An 18,413-nucleotide genomic window follows, 5' to 3' on the forward strand; every position below is an offset into this window, starting at 1 on the left:
CCAGCTCATCTTCTCAAGTATACCTCCTCTCAAATCAAGCTTTTCCAAACTCCTAGCAGCGACTCGATGTCCTGCAGGTAAGATTCAACAAGCAAGAGCCCTAACTGCTCCACAGAACCGCGAATGCAGAACCTTACGACCAACCAGAAGGCTTCACAGAACTGTGAACTGAACTACAACTTCTTTCTCCCTTTTCCTCAGATCTGTAACATAATCTGGGCTTAATAATTATTCTAAGCTAAGCAAGACTGTTTATTTGATTCTGTGTGGTGTTTATAAGTTTGATATGTGTTGTGGTATTGTGGTTATAAGCTATATGAAAGTTAATGTTAGTTAGGCTCACCACAGGCTTTCTCTCTGACTCTCATTCTCTGATTAACATCTACACAGACACACGCATATCACTTCACCTACTTATCTCCTTACCCACTTCAGAAGAAGGGGGGGGGGCTGTTAACTTTAGGGGGGGTCAGCGACCATCTTGAAAGCATGCTGAGGAAGGTGTGAACTTTGGCAAGCCACCATTTTGAGAATACCCTGATTTACATACACACACACATTCACATCTTTGTTTAGTTAGTATGTTCGTTAGTAATTTGTGTTTTTATACTTTATTATATTCATAATAAATGTTTTTCTTTCACAAATGTTCTTTCTTTGATGTTGCATAAGTGAATTTGTCCAACCTCTACACTGTCAAGAACTCCATAAACCTTCACTGTTCTTTATATAATCTTTAATAGTAAATATTGAGATTTCTGATTGAACTAATCTAAATGAAACAGATCTTAATCAATAAATTGGCTATCTTTTCCCTTCCTTTGAAGGGGGGTGCCCCGAGGTAACTTTAACCAACTAAAGTTATGATTTAATATTAATATTTTAAATATTAATGTTTTATATTTTAATTTGATAACCACATTTTGAATGCCGAAAGGCACACCCTCTTATGGTATCACTTTTAACGCATTATTGCACAACACTTGTCTTATCCGGTCTTGTCTTACCCTGTCTTGTCTTATCTTGTCTTGTCTTTTTTTATCTTATCTTATCTTATCTTATCTTATCTTGTCTTGTTTTATCTTGTCTTGTCTTGTCTTGTCTTGACTTGCCTTGTCTCTTCTTGTCTTGTCTTACAACCTCCTTGTCTGTTGCTGCTGTTATTCAGTGTCAACCCAACTGACGTCATAAAATGAGAAGTAGTCATTTTCTATAGAAACTACCAGGGGAGTCGCCCTCTGCTGGTCATTGCACAGAATGTTCATTTTTATACAGTCTATGTATGAACACATTCAAAGCATCATATATGTCTTTAAGACTCTAGCTACTCAGACCTCGGGTCCAGACAGTCTGTTTATTTAACAGCGAATGAACTTTCATTTTGAAATGATAACCTTTGTATCATCGTAAGGAAACGTGTGAAAATGCTTCCTAACAAAGTTCCCCTTGAACACAATAAACTCCAGAGCTCATCAGGATTTTTCCACAGGTCAGAGGGCAAATCCACATAGTAAACAAAAACCAAACCATGACATCTTCATGCTTATCACTTACATTTTATTTTACAAGATAAAATACTATTGTGAAAGTTCTGAAAGCAGCAGAGGGACAAGGTCCGTAGTGAAGCCTTGTACAGATTGAAAATCTCTTCTCCTGAATATAAGTTCATTACACAGCGTTGTGGAGCCAGGATTCACATACAGGGAACAGCACACAGTTCATGGTGGGAGGGGTTAAGGGTTAATCCCACTCGAGGCTTCAGATCCAGGTCGTCCTCTGAAACTCCCGGAGCCGGAGTGAAACGGAAGCGCTGCAGGAGGGTGACGAAGAAGATGAAGAGCTCCATCCTGGCCAGACTCTCTCCGAGACAAACCCTGCGACCTGTTGAGAGGGACGGCGAGGTAAGATACCATCTGCAGGAAGTGAACATCGAGAAGAAAGGACATGTGCTCACCAACCTGCAGAAAAAGGCATGAAGGCGTCTCGCTTGACAAACTTTCCCTCTTTGTTCAGGAAGTGGGCGGGATGGAAGGAGTGAGGTTTCTCCCACTCGTTCTCATCGTACAGGACAGATGTCAACAGAGGATACACGGTGGTCCCCTGTGGACAACAGCACATTTCAAATAGACATTATTATTTTTGTACAACGTAAAAAGGTTTCCTCGTGTTGTTGGGTTGGCTCTATGGAATATCTCCGGAGCGGAATAAAGGTATGGACAACGTTAGATTTAATCTGAGTCTTCCAAGTGAGAGGGATCCCCCACACTATGTGATCCTGTTATATTGAGTCTGACCTTCTTGATGAAGTGACCCTGGAAGGTGACGTCCTGGCTCGTCTTGTGAGGCAGAGCCATCGGGACGATGTTGGCCAGTCTCTGCGTCTCATGGATGACGGCGTCGAGGAAGGGCAGGTTCTTCCTGTCTTCAACCTGCACCTGACGACTTCCGATCACTCTGCTCAGCTCCTCCTGGACCTGGTCTGATGGAAGGGTTTTGTTTTGATGACGATGATATTCTAGTGTTGGTCGAGCTGCAGGTGTCTTCAGCTCCTTACCTTGTATTTTTGGATACTTGGCCATCAGCATGAGTCCCCATCTCAGGGTTGTTGCTGTTGTGTCTGTTCCAGCAGCAAAGAGATTATTAACCGTGTTCAGAAGGTTTTTATCGTGAAAGTGATTGTTGGAAACCCCAGATTCCTGAATGGACACAGAGCAGTGATTCAAACACATCTTACATTTGTAGACAAACAGAGACATGATGGACTCAGGGCCCTGAAACACTAAACCCTAAGTTATCTGAGTCACTTTCATCTTTTCCAAGTTATTTCTTAGAATGTACGTCTTCTGGAAAGCATTTCTTGATATCACCAGACCGACCAGTCAAAGGTCAGAAAAGAACATAATTTTCAATATATCTCTTCAAATAATTGACAATCTAAAGTCTATATTGATCAGTAAATGATTCCCCCTCATATGATAAATACACATCATGAAGAAATCCCAGTGCATAGTTCTCTGCATCCTGCAGGACTATCGACAAAAACTTAAGCTCATATAGATGGAAAACCCTTCCTGATCCTGCTGCCATCCCATAATATCGGTATGAAATGTAAAAGTCACATCTGTTGTGTAGGCTCCTGCAAAAAATGGATGAAACCAAAAGTATCAATAAGCGGAAAAGCCAGAGATAAGAAAACTTTTGGTTTAAAGGATTAAAGGGGTTAAATGTAATATCATATTTACAGCTTGTCATTAAATCCTAGTCACTGAATCTTTAAACCAGGTTTCTCTTAAACCACATTCAGTTTACACAGAAGAGCTGAAACAGCTTCATGTTCTACAATAAGTAAATGTGTAGAGCTGCTAATAGATGACGTATTAACTGGATCAAGAGTTTTTGATTCACGTATTCAGAGAACTTCTCATAGGCAGAATTTTTGGTTTATTTTCCCTTTTTATTTTAAACCGAATAAATAAAATGAAATTGAACGATAGACCCGACTAAAGTAGCAACTTTGCAAACCTCCAGGTTTTGCTTTCGGACCAGGAAGGCGTCCACGAACCCTCTGCACATCTGGGGATTGAGGGTCTTCTTCAGATGTGTGAACAGCTGTAAATTCTGTTTCTTATTAGCATCATAAAAGTTGCAGAATTCCTTCCTTTTAGAGAGAAATTTACCAAACCACGGGAACATGTTGTAGATCTGTCAAAAAAAAGAACGTTTAAAAAAAAATAAGGTTTTTGTGTCAAATATATTCAAATGGCTGTGCTGAAAGCTGTGTAAACACAGGAGATTATACTTGTATTGATGGAGATCCCGCGAGTTGAATATTTTTGTTTGTTCGATCGACCATAGACGTAAACTCCGGGTCATCGTATTCAAACCTGCTGCCGTACACCATGGAGCAGATAATATTAGAGACTGCATAGTTCATCGGTTGGGTCGTATCAAAAGCTTTTCCTGCAAAAGAAAAAACCTTTTTTTGTAGGATTTTTGGTTTAAAATGCTGCTCAAAATGCAGGTGGTTGAATCTTATATATTTACCTTTAAATTTCTTAAACACGTCGGTGAGGTAATCGCATTCCTCTATGATTTTGCTCTCACTTGCCCTCTTGCCCATTCCGAAGTCTCTCAGGTTCGTCAGAGCAAAGCGACGCATTTCTTTCCACGAATCCCCATTGGACCATAAAACCCCTGAAATAAAGTATTAAATACTGCTGGTAAACAAAAAATGCAAAATAAATAAAGCTTTGCCTTTACTCACCGTGTCCTTCATTTGTATCCTGTATGATTAACATCGGGTCTCTGTCTCCGAACTCATCGGCATTCTGGATGAGCGCCTCCTTCACCGTCTTGTATCCGGCCAGAACCACAACTTTTTTGGATCCAAAGTAGACGGTGAACACTGATCCATATTTCTTGGAAAGCTAAGAGCAGAGGAGTGAAGTCACGATTCATACTTGACTCACAATCAGAGAGGAAAGTGGAACAAAGCCTCCTGCACGGAAACAACTTCCTCACCTTCAGTAATGAGTTGTAGGGTCTCTTGAGGTCCAGCTGCAGCAGGTTCCCCAGCAGAGGAAGTGGTCTTGGTCCTGGAGGATCCTTGTCCTCCTTGGAGCCGAAGGTAGAAACCAGGTAGATCAGGACTAGGACCATCAGAGCCCCCAACAGGGAGACGGAGCAGCAGGACTGAAGAAAAGCATTGAACAGCCCCATCGTCTCACACCATGAGTTTCCTCCTCCGCTGTGTTTGGGTGCAGGTGTGTGTGGTGAGTAGGAGGGAACGCTTTTGTAGCTGCAGGGAAACAGTCCGGCCCACAGTGACGCGAGTAAGGAAAAGTTCACACGCATGAATTAGTAAACCTGTCTGATTATATGGGATCACATTTCTCTTATCAACGGTTTAATGGGGATTTATGGTCAGTGATGTCTGTACAGAGGTTCCTGTAACATCTCACCCAGACTTGAACTATGAACCAGTTATATTGAAGTTCGGCTCGTTAAAAACAGGTCAACTTAGTTGAGTTTCTTGAAGACGCTTCACCACTCTTACAAGAGACTTCTTCAGTCTGAAGGTGGTTTTACAAGAGGTCTGCTGGGTCTTATCATTTTTCTTTTTGATCAAACTGTGCATGTTCCTGTGGGACCTGAACGCTGACAGCAGCAGATGCCCTCCACACATGTTAAACTGTGCTAAAACACACAGGAGACATCCAATTCACCCTTCGCCCACATATGTAAAACCTGGCCAATGATAAACTGAGTCGTTTGAAAACTCAATCTGTTTGATGTTTAACATCCCGAGGTGATTGTAGGGCAAAGATCGTCTCTTTCTTTCTTCGAGACGCTCCTTGTTCTCTGTCAGCAGACATCCAGCAGCGAATAAGAAAAGGATCAGTGCATTTAAAACACGTCTGTCCACAGCGAGGACGACAATTATAATAAAGAACTAATAAGTCATAAACCATCACAAAGGTTCTACTCCACGGTCCAGAGGTGGACTGCAGCCTGACTCAGGACTTGACCTGATGTGATGTTATGAAATAGTTATGAAGTCGTTACTTTCCTCAGGCCTGTTAATCATCACACAAAATGAAACCTGATCCTAATCTACTGCAATGACGTCTGAGTTATGTGCGATATATGAATTTTATGATGTGAGGATTTAGAAACTAGGCAGTTTTTATATTCTTGTGCAATTTGACTGTGGTATGAAACGTGTTCTATCATGTGCCTTTTTCTTTTTATGAATCTGTTCCAATTGGACTGGTACATTTTATTGTATCATAATACAGTGACAATAAAGGCTTTCTATTCTATTCTGTTCCTATTTATTTATTTACAAAGCTGTATTTATTCTATCGTTCTATTTTCTCTATTCAGGATTCATTGTTTCTCAATTGATCTCTCTGGTGTAGTGTATATCCTCCAAAGCACAATGAAAATAAAGGTTATTATTATTATTAGAAGTAGGAGTAGCAGTAGTTGTAGTAGTAGTAGTAGTAGTAGTAGTAGTAGTAGTAGTAGTAGTAGTAGGAGGAGTAGCAGTAGTTGTAGTAGTAGTAGTAGTAGTAGTAGTAGTAGTAGTAGTAGTAGTAGTAGTAGTAGTAGTAGTAGGAGGAGTAGCAGTAGTTGTAGTAGTAGTAGTAGTAGTAGTAGTAGTAGTAGTAGTAGTAGTAGTAGCAGTTATAGTAGTAGTAGTAGTAGTAGTAGTAGTAGTACTAGTAGCAGTAGTAGTAGTAGTAGTAGTAGTAGTAGTAGTATCACCTCCTCGCAAGAAGTTGTGTTTTCTCCTGTGACATTTGTTTGCTTGAATGTTCGTTAGCAGGATTAAGTAAAAACTACCTGATGATCACCACAAAACTTGGTGGAAGGATTTTTCAGATAGATGTAGTGACTTTTTAAAAGAGTAGAAGTGAAGACCTGTGAAGTGACTTTGTGGATTTGGTGTTGTAATGTCCTTTATTTCTTCACTGAACCGCAGCTTCCTCAGATGACGACCATTTATTGAAAATTGTTGCATTTGTTTTCCATCTCCTCTCTCTCCTCCGCCTCTTGTCCGTCGGCTGCTGCTTCTTCTTCTGCTGGATTATCAGTCATGTGATAAATGGTGTATTTTCTTTTGTAAAGTTTATTATTTACTTTATAACCAGACCCAAGGTCAGATTCTTGTTGAGTCTAATGCTGATTTTTTTGTGTCTTTGTTTGTGTGTTAACAACAGATTTCATGATAAAGACTGGAGACATTTCTTTCTTTTTTCATTTCTCTCTTTCTCAGTAAATGAGAAGGAAGTGGGAGCAGCTTCTCGTTTCTACTGAAGAAACCGTGATGCTCGTCACACTGAATGATGTGTTCATATCTCTTCAGACACAGTGAAGTTAAAGATGTGACCATATGTGACAACAACTCTGAGACATGACGGACGGTTACTTCTTCATTTACTTTATTGGTCCACAGGCAAACTGAGTTCAATCCACAGCTGGAAACCACAGAATCACATTTGATTCACGTTAACATTTTGAAGCCCAAGTCAATAATGTTAATAAATCTTATTTCAGAAAACTCCTCCATGCACATGTGACCTGAACAAATGGTTAAATAGCTCTTGGCTACATGTGTTTGAATATGAACTTGAATAAGTTACATTAATTCAGTAACTTCAAGATAGGTTTGCAATCTGCAATTTGTTATTGTTTTTTTAACACAGGATTAAACCAATAAACATGTGACAGAAATTCAAGCTCGACCACCTGTAAAATATAAAAGTCCAGATGTGAAGCTGCTCCAGAGGTGACGTGTGTCGTCCTTTATTTGGACTGAATCTCCTGATGTTTGCATCACTCATGTGAATGATGACAAGTGTCTGAATCTAAAAGTCTCCTGCTGCTCATTAGTTCATCGTAACATATTCACACAGTCTCTGGTCCACGGGGGAAAGTCGGTGCTGATGGATATTTTCTCTACATGCAACTAGCACATGACCACAGAGGAGACATGTCACTGAGGGGAAGTGATCAACAGGAAGTAAACGCCTCATTGCACTTTTTACTAAGAACCGAGAAGCAGAAAAGAGAAAGAAGAAGAATGGATGAAATCAAACGGATTAAAATGTCTTTACATCTGCTACTGCTGCTGATTCCGTTTACAGGTGAGAATAAATACACTTACACAACTTTATCAGTGTGAATAATAAGAATAATACCAGATTGTTTGTGTTTGCTTTTAAAAGTGAAGAGTTTCACTGATGTGTTGTGGCACAAGTCTGGCTCATTCAGGGGACTGATACTTATGAGTACTCTGATATTGTAGTTGTGTATATTTGTGTACTGGAAAATTCCTCATATTTTGATCTGCCCATTAACTCACGGTTTAACTGGTTAGATTTGGAGGTTAAAGGTCAAGGTTTCAGGTTTTTGGCCTCTCGCACATCTCAAGTCTGAATTTCTTCCGATTCTGACCAGTTGTCTCCTCGAATGAAAACTTAACAGATTAGATTTCAGTGATCAAGTGTCAGAGTGACCTCATGAGTCTGGAAACAAATGTACGTAGACTGGAACTGGACTGGTTGGCTGAGGCGTTCAAATGCAGGGAGAAAACTGTAGTTGATGTTTTTCAGGTTTATCTTGTCAGTCAAGATCCATTTTGTCTTAATTTACAAAGTTATGTCTAAAAGAATCCTCACGTTCAGAAGTGTATGAACTTATGAGTCTTTTTCTTAGTTTAGTTTAATTGTTGCTGTCTCTCTCTCATTTCCTCCACAGTGCTCGCTGTCCAATATTCCTACATCATCGTCAGAGCTGGAGCTGAAGTCACTTTACCTTGTGTCAATCTGAGAGATGATCATGTGAACTGTGAAGCTACTGATTGGTTGTTCTCTGATTCACTAGTAAACCTGTTTGTAAACAGGCAGCTCGACAGATCTGAGATTTCCAAATCTAAAGCAGACAGACTACGTCTTGCTGCAAACTGTTTTCTGGTTATTAGGGAGGTCACAGCTGAAGATGCTGGTCACTACACCTGCAGACAGTATGGCCAGACAGCACAACAATATGAAGATCATCTGTTTACTGTCTCTGTTGTCAACGGTGAGTAAAATAATCTCTTCATAAAAACATTATGATCATTCTGATCATTCTAATGGACATAGTTTCACTCATGTTATCTTTCTCTCACAATATCTCCATCATCACCAGTGACTGAGCAGAAGAGAACTGATGAGGTGACGTTGAGCTGCTCTCTGTCACCATCTGGAACCTGCAGGGAAGTGAAGTGGCTGTTTATGAATATGGATGTGACTGAAAACAACAAAGACCTGAAGACATCACAGTCTTCCTGCTCGGCCACTGTGAGCTTCTCAAAATCCCATTTTGATCACCAGATGAAGAACTATAGCTCATTAACATGTAAAGTGGATGATGGTAAAAAAGAGGAAAAGTTTTCCTTCATCCCTCCGTCATCAGGTGAGAAAACACAGAACACGATGAACTGCTCCTGATCCAATAAATTCCATTTGTTAATACATTTCTTTTTCTTAAAAAGGAAAGAACGAACCAGCTCCAGGAAACAAAGAGATGACAACAGGTACTGAATATTCACTGCACCTCTCATTCATCTCTGTGCTGCTGCGTGTTGATGGATTTAATGTTAACAACATGTGTAAATACAGGAAGTTGGACTGAACAGGAAACTAAAGCTCTGGTCATTCTGTTCACAGATTGGTGGTGGTACATTCTTCTGGTTGTGGGTTTTGCATCAATCATAATATTGGTTGTGATTCTCATCAGATGGAGAAGAAACAAAGGTGAGAACATTCACAGATGAAACTAACATGTCACTTATATAAGTAATGCCTCCTCCAAGAACTGATAGTCTCATGAAGCCGCATTTAAATTCCCTTAGCCCGGATTTGTATTTGGATCTGCACCAAATTTCACACGCTCATAAATACCAGTCCTCTAAATATTCCAGATTGTTTTTATCAAGGTCCATAAAATCAATGATATTTCTCACTATATTAAAGAAAGTGAAAATAAAACCTCCTGTAACCACAGCTCATCTTTGTTTGTGTGTGATCCTGGGAACTATAGACACACAGATGAACGCAGATGAAAACAGAATCTTCTCAGAGGAGGAAACGAGAGGTTTTGATAAACCTGACTCTTCTCTCTGTGAGGCCGACTCTTCTGTTCCTGTCGTCTCAGGGAACAAAACACAGACGGATAAACACACGGTCAGTTACAAAGATGAAAATAACTGTTACAACTTCACAGAAGCAGCGTTTCTGGACGATGGTTTTCATATTTTACAGCTAAACAAAAATAAGCATCAGAGGAGCTAAACCTGTCTTATGTTCATATAAACCAGACAATGCTAAGTTTTTATTTATATTGTGTTAATTCCATGTCGTCATGATGTCATCACAGGTTATACATTTTTGATGTAAAAGTTATAGAACAGAAAAAGGTTAAGTCAGTATGAATCCATATAAGTGAAGAGTGAATGTGGTGTCTTCATGGTGTAGGTCGACCCTGCAGAGGATGGGTTCTACGCCTCCATCAGCCACGCCCCTCACAGCTCGGCCCAGGTAAACTCCTCTGTTCAACAAGAACTGTCATAGTGGAAAACTAATGTTTTCATCCGTGGGAACATAAAAACTGCTGTGATGGTTTTGTTAGCACTGCATTAGGTTATTTAACTTTTTAATAATTATTTGCATTGTGTCGTCTCTCTGTCACTATGGTAACCGTGCTACATCCTGACCTGTGGTGTAATACATCCTGTTCTGTCTTATTTTAAACCCATTTTTATCATACCTCCTTATCAACATTTGTATTTGTTGTGTTCTGTGAAGCACATTGAACTACACTAACCTGATGAAAGGTGATATACAGATGATTGATTGATTGATTGATTGATTGATTGATTGATTGATTGATTGATTGATTGATTGATTGATTGATTTATTGATTGATTGATTGATTGGTTGATTGATTGTATATCCTACAGATCCAGGGTGGAGATGATGCAGTGACCTACAGCACTGTGAAAGCTCCCTCCTCTTCTACTGGACCCTCAGCTGATCCCAGCAGCCTCTATGAGAACGTCACAATCATACAATAGTAGAGTCACATTTGACATCGATATATTTATATCAGGAATCATTTGTTAAAACTTTCTACTGTGAAAACAAAGTCACTCGTAATAATGTGATTCTCATTAGATAGAAAAGAAACAAAGGTGGGAACATTCCCAGATGAAACTTTGATTTAGTTTAAACTTCTGCCAAGGCCCGACAGTCTGTAAAGTTTGATATAAAAAGTCACTTTTATTGTGTGGACTGGATTTAACCAGTTTTCAGCCATTTTATTGATTCTTGAAGTTTGTCGTCCAAAACCTTTAATATTTGATCCTGTATCTTCATGTTCTTCTGATCCAGCTGTTATTCTTATACATTACAATGGTGACGTGTTATTTGTAAGAAAATTGTACTTTCTTGATTCTTCCTGTTCTGGGTTTGTACCTCAGGGTTGATGCACTTATTGTAAGTTGCTTTGGATAAAATCGCAGCTGAATGAAATGTAAGGAAATGTAATGTATGATGATATGATATGAATGACTGTATATGACCCAATGTGTTGTAAAAAGCGTTTTGCCCAGAGTGCCAGAAGGGGGAGCTGTAGGTTAAGTTACTGCTGCAGTGTTTAAGTAAAAATAATAATCATAAGGTGGTATATCTTCATATAGATATCGTACGTTTAGCTTGATGAACCTGCTGTTATAGACATGTTAGTGTTTCATGCTGTAATGTAGATACTGCAGGTTGATACTTCCAGGTTTGAGTTGAGAGACTTTTTAAATGATGTTGATTTACATGCAACAAGATGAAGCTTCCCCACCTCAGTCAATATCAGTATTCATAACAATATTTAGTGCTTTTATTAAACGGGATGTCCTGCAGGTTCCACATCTCTGAGCCTGTGTGTGTTTTATTGTGACAGATGTTTGCAGCGTTCACCTCGGCCCCCCCCCCACTAACGCTCAGGACTCAGGCCTCTTGCTGCTCCGTGCATCTCTCTGCTCTGCAGCACGACGCTCGACTGGATCTCAACCAGCTCAGTCACTGGGAAACTTACTTTCATACAGTCATTGAAGTTTCAGCCCAATAATCTGAAAGAAAAAGGTCAAAATGAAGCAGAAAATAGGAAGAAATGAGGAAAGCAACTCGCCTGTAATCCTCAGAGAGACAAACTGACACCAGAGTAATAATCATACTGAACACAGTTCTGTGAAACTGACTCTTGATCTGTGGAGTGTTTCTATTATGAAGTTTGTCTCTTGTATTTTGGAATTCCTCAATCCGCCCCTTTGTCTGGCTCCGCCCCCAAACCGACTCAGTTTATTGTATTCCTGCTGAAAAACAAAGAAACTGTCAGATGCACAAACCAACTCTTTGCTGGAATAAGACATGTTAGTGGTTGTTCAGTTAATGAGCACTAGATGGCAGCAGTGAACAGAGCAGAATAACTTGAAGGTGAAATATTAACCCCCAATAATAATAATTAATAATTAACCTCTAAACAGCATCTTGAGGTAATTTACAGACACAATGAGTTATTTTGTTTACTTTAAAAGCGTAATTGTCTGTTACAGACACTATAAGGACGGAAATAAACCGTTTTTTGATTTTATTGTCCCAGAGACTCAGTCCTCTCACCCTGTCTTAACTGCTGCTCCGTGGAGGAATCACCGAGACGAGTCTCTCCATAGCTGCTGGGATCAGCTGAGGGTCCAGTAGAAGAGGAGGGAGCTTCCACAGTGCTGTAGGCCACTGCATCATCACCACCCTGGATCTGTAGGTTATACAATCAATCAATCAATCAATCAATCAATCAATCAATTAATCAATAAATCAATCAATGTGTATTTTATCTTTCATCAGGTTAGTGTAGTTCAATGTGCTTCACAGAACACAACAAATACAAATGTTGATAAGGAAGTCTGATAAAAAAGGGTTTAAAGATTGTGGTGAAGGTGATGCAGTGACCTACAATAACCTGATGAAAGGTGCTATACAGTTTGATTGATAGATTGATTGATTGATTGATTGACTGACTGACTGATTGATTGATTGATTGATTGATTGATTGATTGATTGACTGATTGATAGATTGATTGATTGATTGTGTATCCTACAGATCCGGGATGGTGATGATGCAGTGACCTACAGCACTGGTTCTCAAACTCTTTCAATTATGTTCCCCCTTTGAAATATGTTTTCAACAAGTGCAACACAGCATCAGTATCAATGTGTCTCACCAAAGCAATAAGCTGTGTCTTTCCACTGACTGTCAGGCGTGTTCGTTTATCCTAAAATATGAGAGGAGTCGATCCAAAGTTTTGGTTAAATCAAGTGTTTTATTTAAAGATACAATGAAGAGTTATTCATGGCTATGGAGAATTATCACAGCCTATGCTAATTAAGTTAGCAGTAGGAAGTAAATAATGGCCCCGAACAGCAGGGGTTTGGTATAATTATAACAGTAGATTTGATGTGATTGGTTATGACATATTTGGAGGTGTGTCACCGCAAATCACTTTGGATCTCCCTTATTGGTCCAGCCGCAGTCCCACGCCTCTTGTCACCGAATCCAGGAAGTGACAGGGAGCCGCTCTTCGTCATGCTTCTATGCTACTCTGCCGGTTGCTAGGGCAACTCTCCCTACCCTGACAGTCTGATGTTGTCTCGTAATTTAGCCTTGAGTAGAAAATGTCCTGCGCCTTGCCATCTCGGCTGCTGCATATGAGCCATAACAAACTCTCTCTAGACTCTCCTATCAGGACAGCTGTGAGACTGACCATCGTTATACCACACATATATTGCTAGCAAATTCCAAATATTAAATAGATTTAGGAGAAAGGATTAAAATAATGATTTGTATACGGTATTATTCCTGACTCAAACTGCTCCTACCTCCACCCGCCTTTCATTACAAAGAGTGAGTGCCATTATAATTGGAGAAACTATTATTGTGTTTTTGCTCCATCAAAACAATCCTGACTGTGTAAACATTCGGAACAACTTAACCCAAACAATGTCCCACTTACTTTGCCCCAGAAGGGACAGTTCCTGGATGTGTGAGTTTAATGAATCTGACGGAATAACGCTTTAATATCAGAAGTTAGAAATGAAATACAAGTGAAACATCCATTCTTAATTTGTAGATTAAACCCTAGGAAGGAAAGGTTATTATTACAATCATTTGTATGAATGCCTAATATATAGCTAAAACTACTTCTGTCCCAACCTATCTTTATTGTTTAGAGTTCTGTCAGACACAGAGAGAAACTAAAATTAGCAATCTCAACATGACGTCTGTCCATTCATCCAGCTGCAGTGAAAATGCTCCAGCGAGTTTTTACACAACTTCATCAACAATGTCTGTTCCATCGTTTCTATTCTGCAGCAACGGTGTCATTTGACAAAGGCCCAGTTTAGAGCTGATCTGCTGTGTTTGTGTCCAGCTTGGTCTCGGTCAGTGCAGCAGCAGCTGGAAGCAGCAGCTCCTCAGCTGTGGTGAAAGGCCTTTTGGCTTCACCATGAGAAGCCTCCAGTGCTGTGGCTGATGTGGTGGAGACTTTTCACATTGTGACGACCCTCCACTCCACTAGGGGTCTTCTCTCTTTCCGGTGTCCAGGTGGAGTGATGGGTCATCAGGCTGATGAGCCACAGCTGTGTCCGGGCTGGTTATATCAGGACGGCTCTTCCGGTTCGGAAAACCCCTTCCCGGCTGCAGACGGCTGTACTTCACTCGGCTGTTGACTTTGGCTTGTTAAACCTTAGTGTCATAATAAATACTTGTTTTTGTTCATCCCTCGTCCGTCTCCCTCTTTGTTGACACAGCTCCGAGTCAGGCTGCGTCACAACATCGTTTCTTGTGAAACTATGAAGTCAGACTGTTTCTTCTTGAGAAACTCTGGTGTCTAACCGACATGACACTGATGTGTTGAGATGTCTCTGCAGCTGCGCTGGCTTCATGCAACTGTTTGATAACTTTTCCTCACAGAAAATGCACAATGCTTTGGGCCGATTGCAGCTCGTTGAAGAAAATCCCATTAAAACGTATTCTTCATGATACTGGTGATATTGTGTTGGCTCTGTTTTGTTGGGACATGGAATTTGTGAACCACAGTTTGGGCCTACATGTGTAGTCAAAAGTCTAAAGCCGCATGTCCCTTTGTTCTGGAGAAAACCAGAGGCTCCAGGACTCAGTCTCCCAGGATTCCTCAACTTCACACAGAGGTGTGAAAACCGACCAGGGACACAAGTTTCAACTCCTATTGGTCCCTCTGGGCCCCCATGACCCATGAGGTCACCGGACCGATATAAGGCCAGGTCTCCCCCTCTTCATTCTCTTTCCATGCAACATCGAGGGGAGAATCCCGACTTCTCCTGCTCACATCTTCTCTTTCCATTCACCTCTTCGAGAGGAGCACACCGCTCTTTTCGACTCATCTCTTCAACCGAGAGGAGCCCGCCTCTCTGTCTGCCCAAGAGCTGCAGCTTTCCACTCACCGAGCGAGGGAAACCACCTCAAAATCCAAGCTCTACCAACCTTCAAGCAGCGACGCGAGGGCCTGCCGAAGAACTGCAACGGAGCTGAATGCACAGCAGAACCACAAAGGCCGAAGCCACACAACCAGCAAGACGACTTCACAGAACTTAGGACAGCACAGCACCTTCTTTTTTACTTACCACGGACGGGTAACACAACTGGGTTAATAATTATACTAGGTTAAGTAAAGACTGTTTATTCTATTCCTTGTAATGTTTATAAGTTTGATTTGTGTTGCTGTGATATTGTGGTTACAAGTTATTTGAAAGTTAATGATAGTTATGCTCATCAGTTTTCCTTTCATACATCTAGTAACTCTCTCTAATTTGGCACCAACACGCAGACACACACATATCTCAGCACACATCTCTCTGACCCGCCACATGTCGTAAACATTCAAAGTGTCCTTATCTTCGGGAGGCCAACCGCCATTTTGGAAGCACGCTGACTCACACAGACATACACACGATATGCACATACACATCTTTATTTATTAAGTACACCGTTAGTAATGGGGGGGGGGGGGGGGGGGCTGTAAGGTAACTAGTTGGTCAACGTGAGAAACAGGGACCTCACGTTCATGTCACTGTTTCTCCTGAATTCTTGTGATAAACGGTTTATTTTCTTTTGTAGAGTTTATTATTTACTTTCTAACCAGACCCAAGGTCAGATTCTTGTTGAGTTTAATGCTGATTTTGTTGCATCATGGTTTGTGTGTTAACAACTGATTTCATGATAAAGACTGTTGACATTTATTTCTTTCTTCATTTCTCTCTTTCTCAGTAAATGAGTAGGAAGTGGGAGCAGCTTCTCGTTTCTACTGAAGAAACCGTGATGCTCGTCACACTGAATGATGTGTTCATATCTCTTCAGACACAGTGAAGTTAAAGATGTGACCATATGTGACAACGACTCTGAGACATGACGGACGGTTACTTCTTCATTTACTTTATTGGTCCACAGGCAAACTAAGTTCAATCCACAGCTGGAAACCACAGAATCACATTTGATTCACATGAACATTTTGAAGCCCAAGTCAATAATGTTATTAAATCTTATTACAGAAAAATCCTCCATGCACATGTGACCTGAACAAATGGTTAAATCGCTCTTGGATCCATGTGTTTGAATATGAACCTGAAAAAGTTTCATTCATTCAGTAACTTCAATATAAGTTTGCAATTTGTTATTGTTTTTTTAACACAGGATTAAACCAATAAACATGTGACAGAAATTCAAGCTCGACCACCTGTAAAATATAAAAGTCCAGATGTGAAGCTGCTCCAGAGGTGACGTGTGTCGTCCTTTATTTGGACTGAATCTCCTGATGTTTGCATCACTCATGTGAATGATGACAAGTGTCTGAATATAAAAGTCTCCTGCTGCACATTAGTTCATCGTAACATATTCACACAGTCTCTGGTCCACGGGGGAAAGTCGGTGCTGATGGATATTTTCTCTACATGCAACTAGCACATGACGACAGAGGAGACATGTCACTGAGGGGAAGTGATCAACAGGAAGTAAACGCCACATTGCACTTTTTACTGAGAACCGAGAAGCAGAGGAGAGAAAGAAGAAGAATGGATGAAATCAAACGGATTAAAATGTCTTTACATCTGCTACTGCTGCTGATTCCGTTTACAGGTGAGAATAAATACACTTACACAACTTTATCAGTGTGAATAATAAGAATAACACCAGATTGTTTGTGTTTGCTTTTTAAAAGTGAAGAGTTTCACTGATGTGTTGTGGCACAAGTCTGGCTCATTCAGGGGACTGATACTTAAGAGTACTCTGATATTGTAGTTGTGTATATTTGTGTACTGGATCATTCCTCATATTTTGATCTGCCCTTTAACTCACGGTTTAACTGGTTAGATTTGGTGTTTAAAGGTCAAGGTTTCAGGTTCTTGGCCTCTTGCACATCTAAAGTCTGAATTTCTTCACGTTCTGACCAGTTGTCTCCTCCAATGAAAACTTAACGGATTAGATTTCAGTGATCAAGTGTCAGAGTGACCTCATGAGTCTGAAAAAAAAAGTATGTAGTCTGGAACTGGACTGGTTGGCTGAGGCGTTCAAATGCAGGGAGAAAACTGTAATTTATGTTTTTCAGGTTTATCTTGTCAGTCAAGCTCCATTTTGTCTTAATTTACAAAGTTATGTCTAAAAGAATCCTCACATTCAGAAGTGTATGAAAACATGACTATTTTTCTTGGTTTAGTTTAATTGTTGCTGTCTCTCTCTCATTTCCTCCACAGTGCTCGCTGTCCAATATTCCTACATCATCGTCAGAGCTGGAGATGAAGTCACTTTGCCTTGTGACAATGTGAGAGATGATCATATGAACTGTGGAGCTACTGATTGGTTGTTCTCTGATTCACTAGTAAACCTGTTTGTAAACAGGCAGCTCGACAGATCTGAGATTTCCAAATCTAAAGCAGACAGACTACGTCTTGCTGCAAACTGTTTTCTGGTTATTAGGGAGGTCACAGCTGAAGATGCTGGTGAATACACCTGCAGACAGTTTGACCTGACAACACAACAATATGAAGATCATCTGTTTACTGTCTCTGTTGTCAACGGTGAGTAAAATAATCTCTTCATAAAAACATTATGATAATTCTGATCATTCTGATGGACATAGTTTCACTCATGTTATCTTTCTCTCACAATATCTCCATCATCACCAGTGACTGAGCAGAAGAGAACTGATGAGGTGACGTTGAGCTGCTCTGTGTGGACATGTAGAACCTGTGTCCTCACAGTGAAGTGGCTGTTTATGAATATGGATGTGACTGAAAACAACAAAGACCTGAAGAAATCACAGTCTTCCTGCTCGGCCACTGTGAGCTTCTCAAAATCCCATTTTGATCACCAGATAAAGATCTATAGCTCATTAACATGTAAAGTGGATGATGGTTTCAAAGAGGAAAAGTTTTCCTTCATCCCTCCGTCATCAGGTGAGAAAACACAGAACACGATGAACTGCTCCTGATCCAATAAATTCCATTTGTTAATACATTTCTTTTTCTTAAAAAGGAAAGAACGAACCAGATCCAGGAAACAAAGAGATGACAACAGGTACTGAATATTCACTGCACCTCTCATTCATCTCTGTGCTGCTGCGTGTTGATGGATTTAATGTTAACAACATGTGTAAATACAGGAAGTTGGACTGAACAGGAAACTAAAGCTCTGGTCATTCTGTTCACAGATTGGTGGTGGTACATTCTTCTGGTTGTGGGTTTTGCATCAATCATAATATTGGTTGTGATTCTCATCAGATGGAGAAG

At 40.3% G+C, this 18,413-nt stretch overlaps 2 protein-coding genes across 2 annotated transcripts; one reads left to right on the top strand and one right to left on the bottom strand.

Annotated features, from left to right (window-relative positions):
- Nucleotides 1-1,693: 1,693 nt before the first annotated feature.
- Nucleotides 1,694-4,719, bottom strand: LOC133024589 (cytochrome P450 2K1-like). Its single transcript, XM_061091737.1, has 9 exons — nt 4,522-4,719; nt 4,265-4,427; nt 4,045-4,194; nt 3,800-3,960; nt 3,523-3,702; nt 2,555-2,696; nt 2,295-2,479; nt 1,959-2,100; nt 1,694-1,881 (listed from the first exon to the last, which is right to left on the bottom strand). Exons 1-9 carry the CDS (start codon nt 4,717-4,719, stop codon nt 1,694-1,696), a joined length of 1,509 nt encoding a protein of 502 aa, XP_060947720.1.
- A 2,873-nt stretch (nt 4,720-7,592) lies between these two features.
- On the top strand, nt 7,593-9,092 carry LOC133024810 (uncharacterized). The gene is made up of 4 exons (XM_061091979.1): nt 7,593-7,652; nt 8,266-8,589; nt 8,698-8,922; nt 9,049-9,092. Exons 1-4 carry the CDS (start codon nt 7,613-7,615, stop codon nt 9,090-9,092), a joined length of 633 nt encoding a protein of 210 aa, XP_060947962.1. The 5' UTR covers nt 7,593-7,612.
- The last annotated feature ends 9,321 nt before the right edge of the window (nt 9,093-18,413 follow it).

This window comes from Limanda limanda, chromosome 18, assembly GCF_963576545.1.
Source record: "Limanda limanda chromosome 18, fLimLim1.1, whole genome shotgun sequence".
Taxonomy (NCBI): Eukaryota; Metazoa; Chordata; class Actinopteri; order Pleuronectiformes; family Pleuronectidae; genus Limanda; species Limanda limanda.

Coding starts and splice junctions, on each gene's coding strand:
- LOC133024589 (XM_061091737.1), bottom strand. CDS start 4,719: ATGGGGCTGTTCAATGCTTTTCTTCAGTCCTGCTGCTCCGTCTCCCTG. Junction 3,703..3,799: donor CGGGATCTCCATCAATACAA/GTATAATCTCCT, acceptor TTTTTTTGACAG/ATCTACAACATGTTCCCGTG. Junction 1,882..1,958: donor CTTCATGCCTTTTTCTGCAG/GTTGGTGAGCAC, acceptor CCCTCTCAACAG/GTCGCAGGGTTTGTCTCGGA.
- LOC133024810 (XM_061091979.1), top strand. CDS start 7,613: ATGTCTTTACATCTGCTACTGCTGCTGATTCCGTTTACAG. Junction 7,653..8,265: donor GCTGCTGATTCCGTTTACAG/GTGAGAATAAAT, acceptor TTTCCTCCACAG/TGCTCGCTGTCCAATATTCC. Junction 8,923..9,048: donor AACATGTAAAGTGGATGATG/GTAAAAAAGAGG, acceptor TAAAAAGGAAAG/AACGAACCAGCTCCAGGAAA.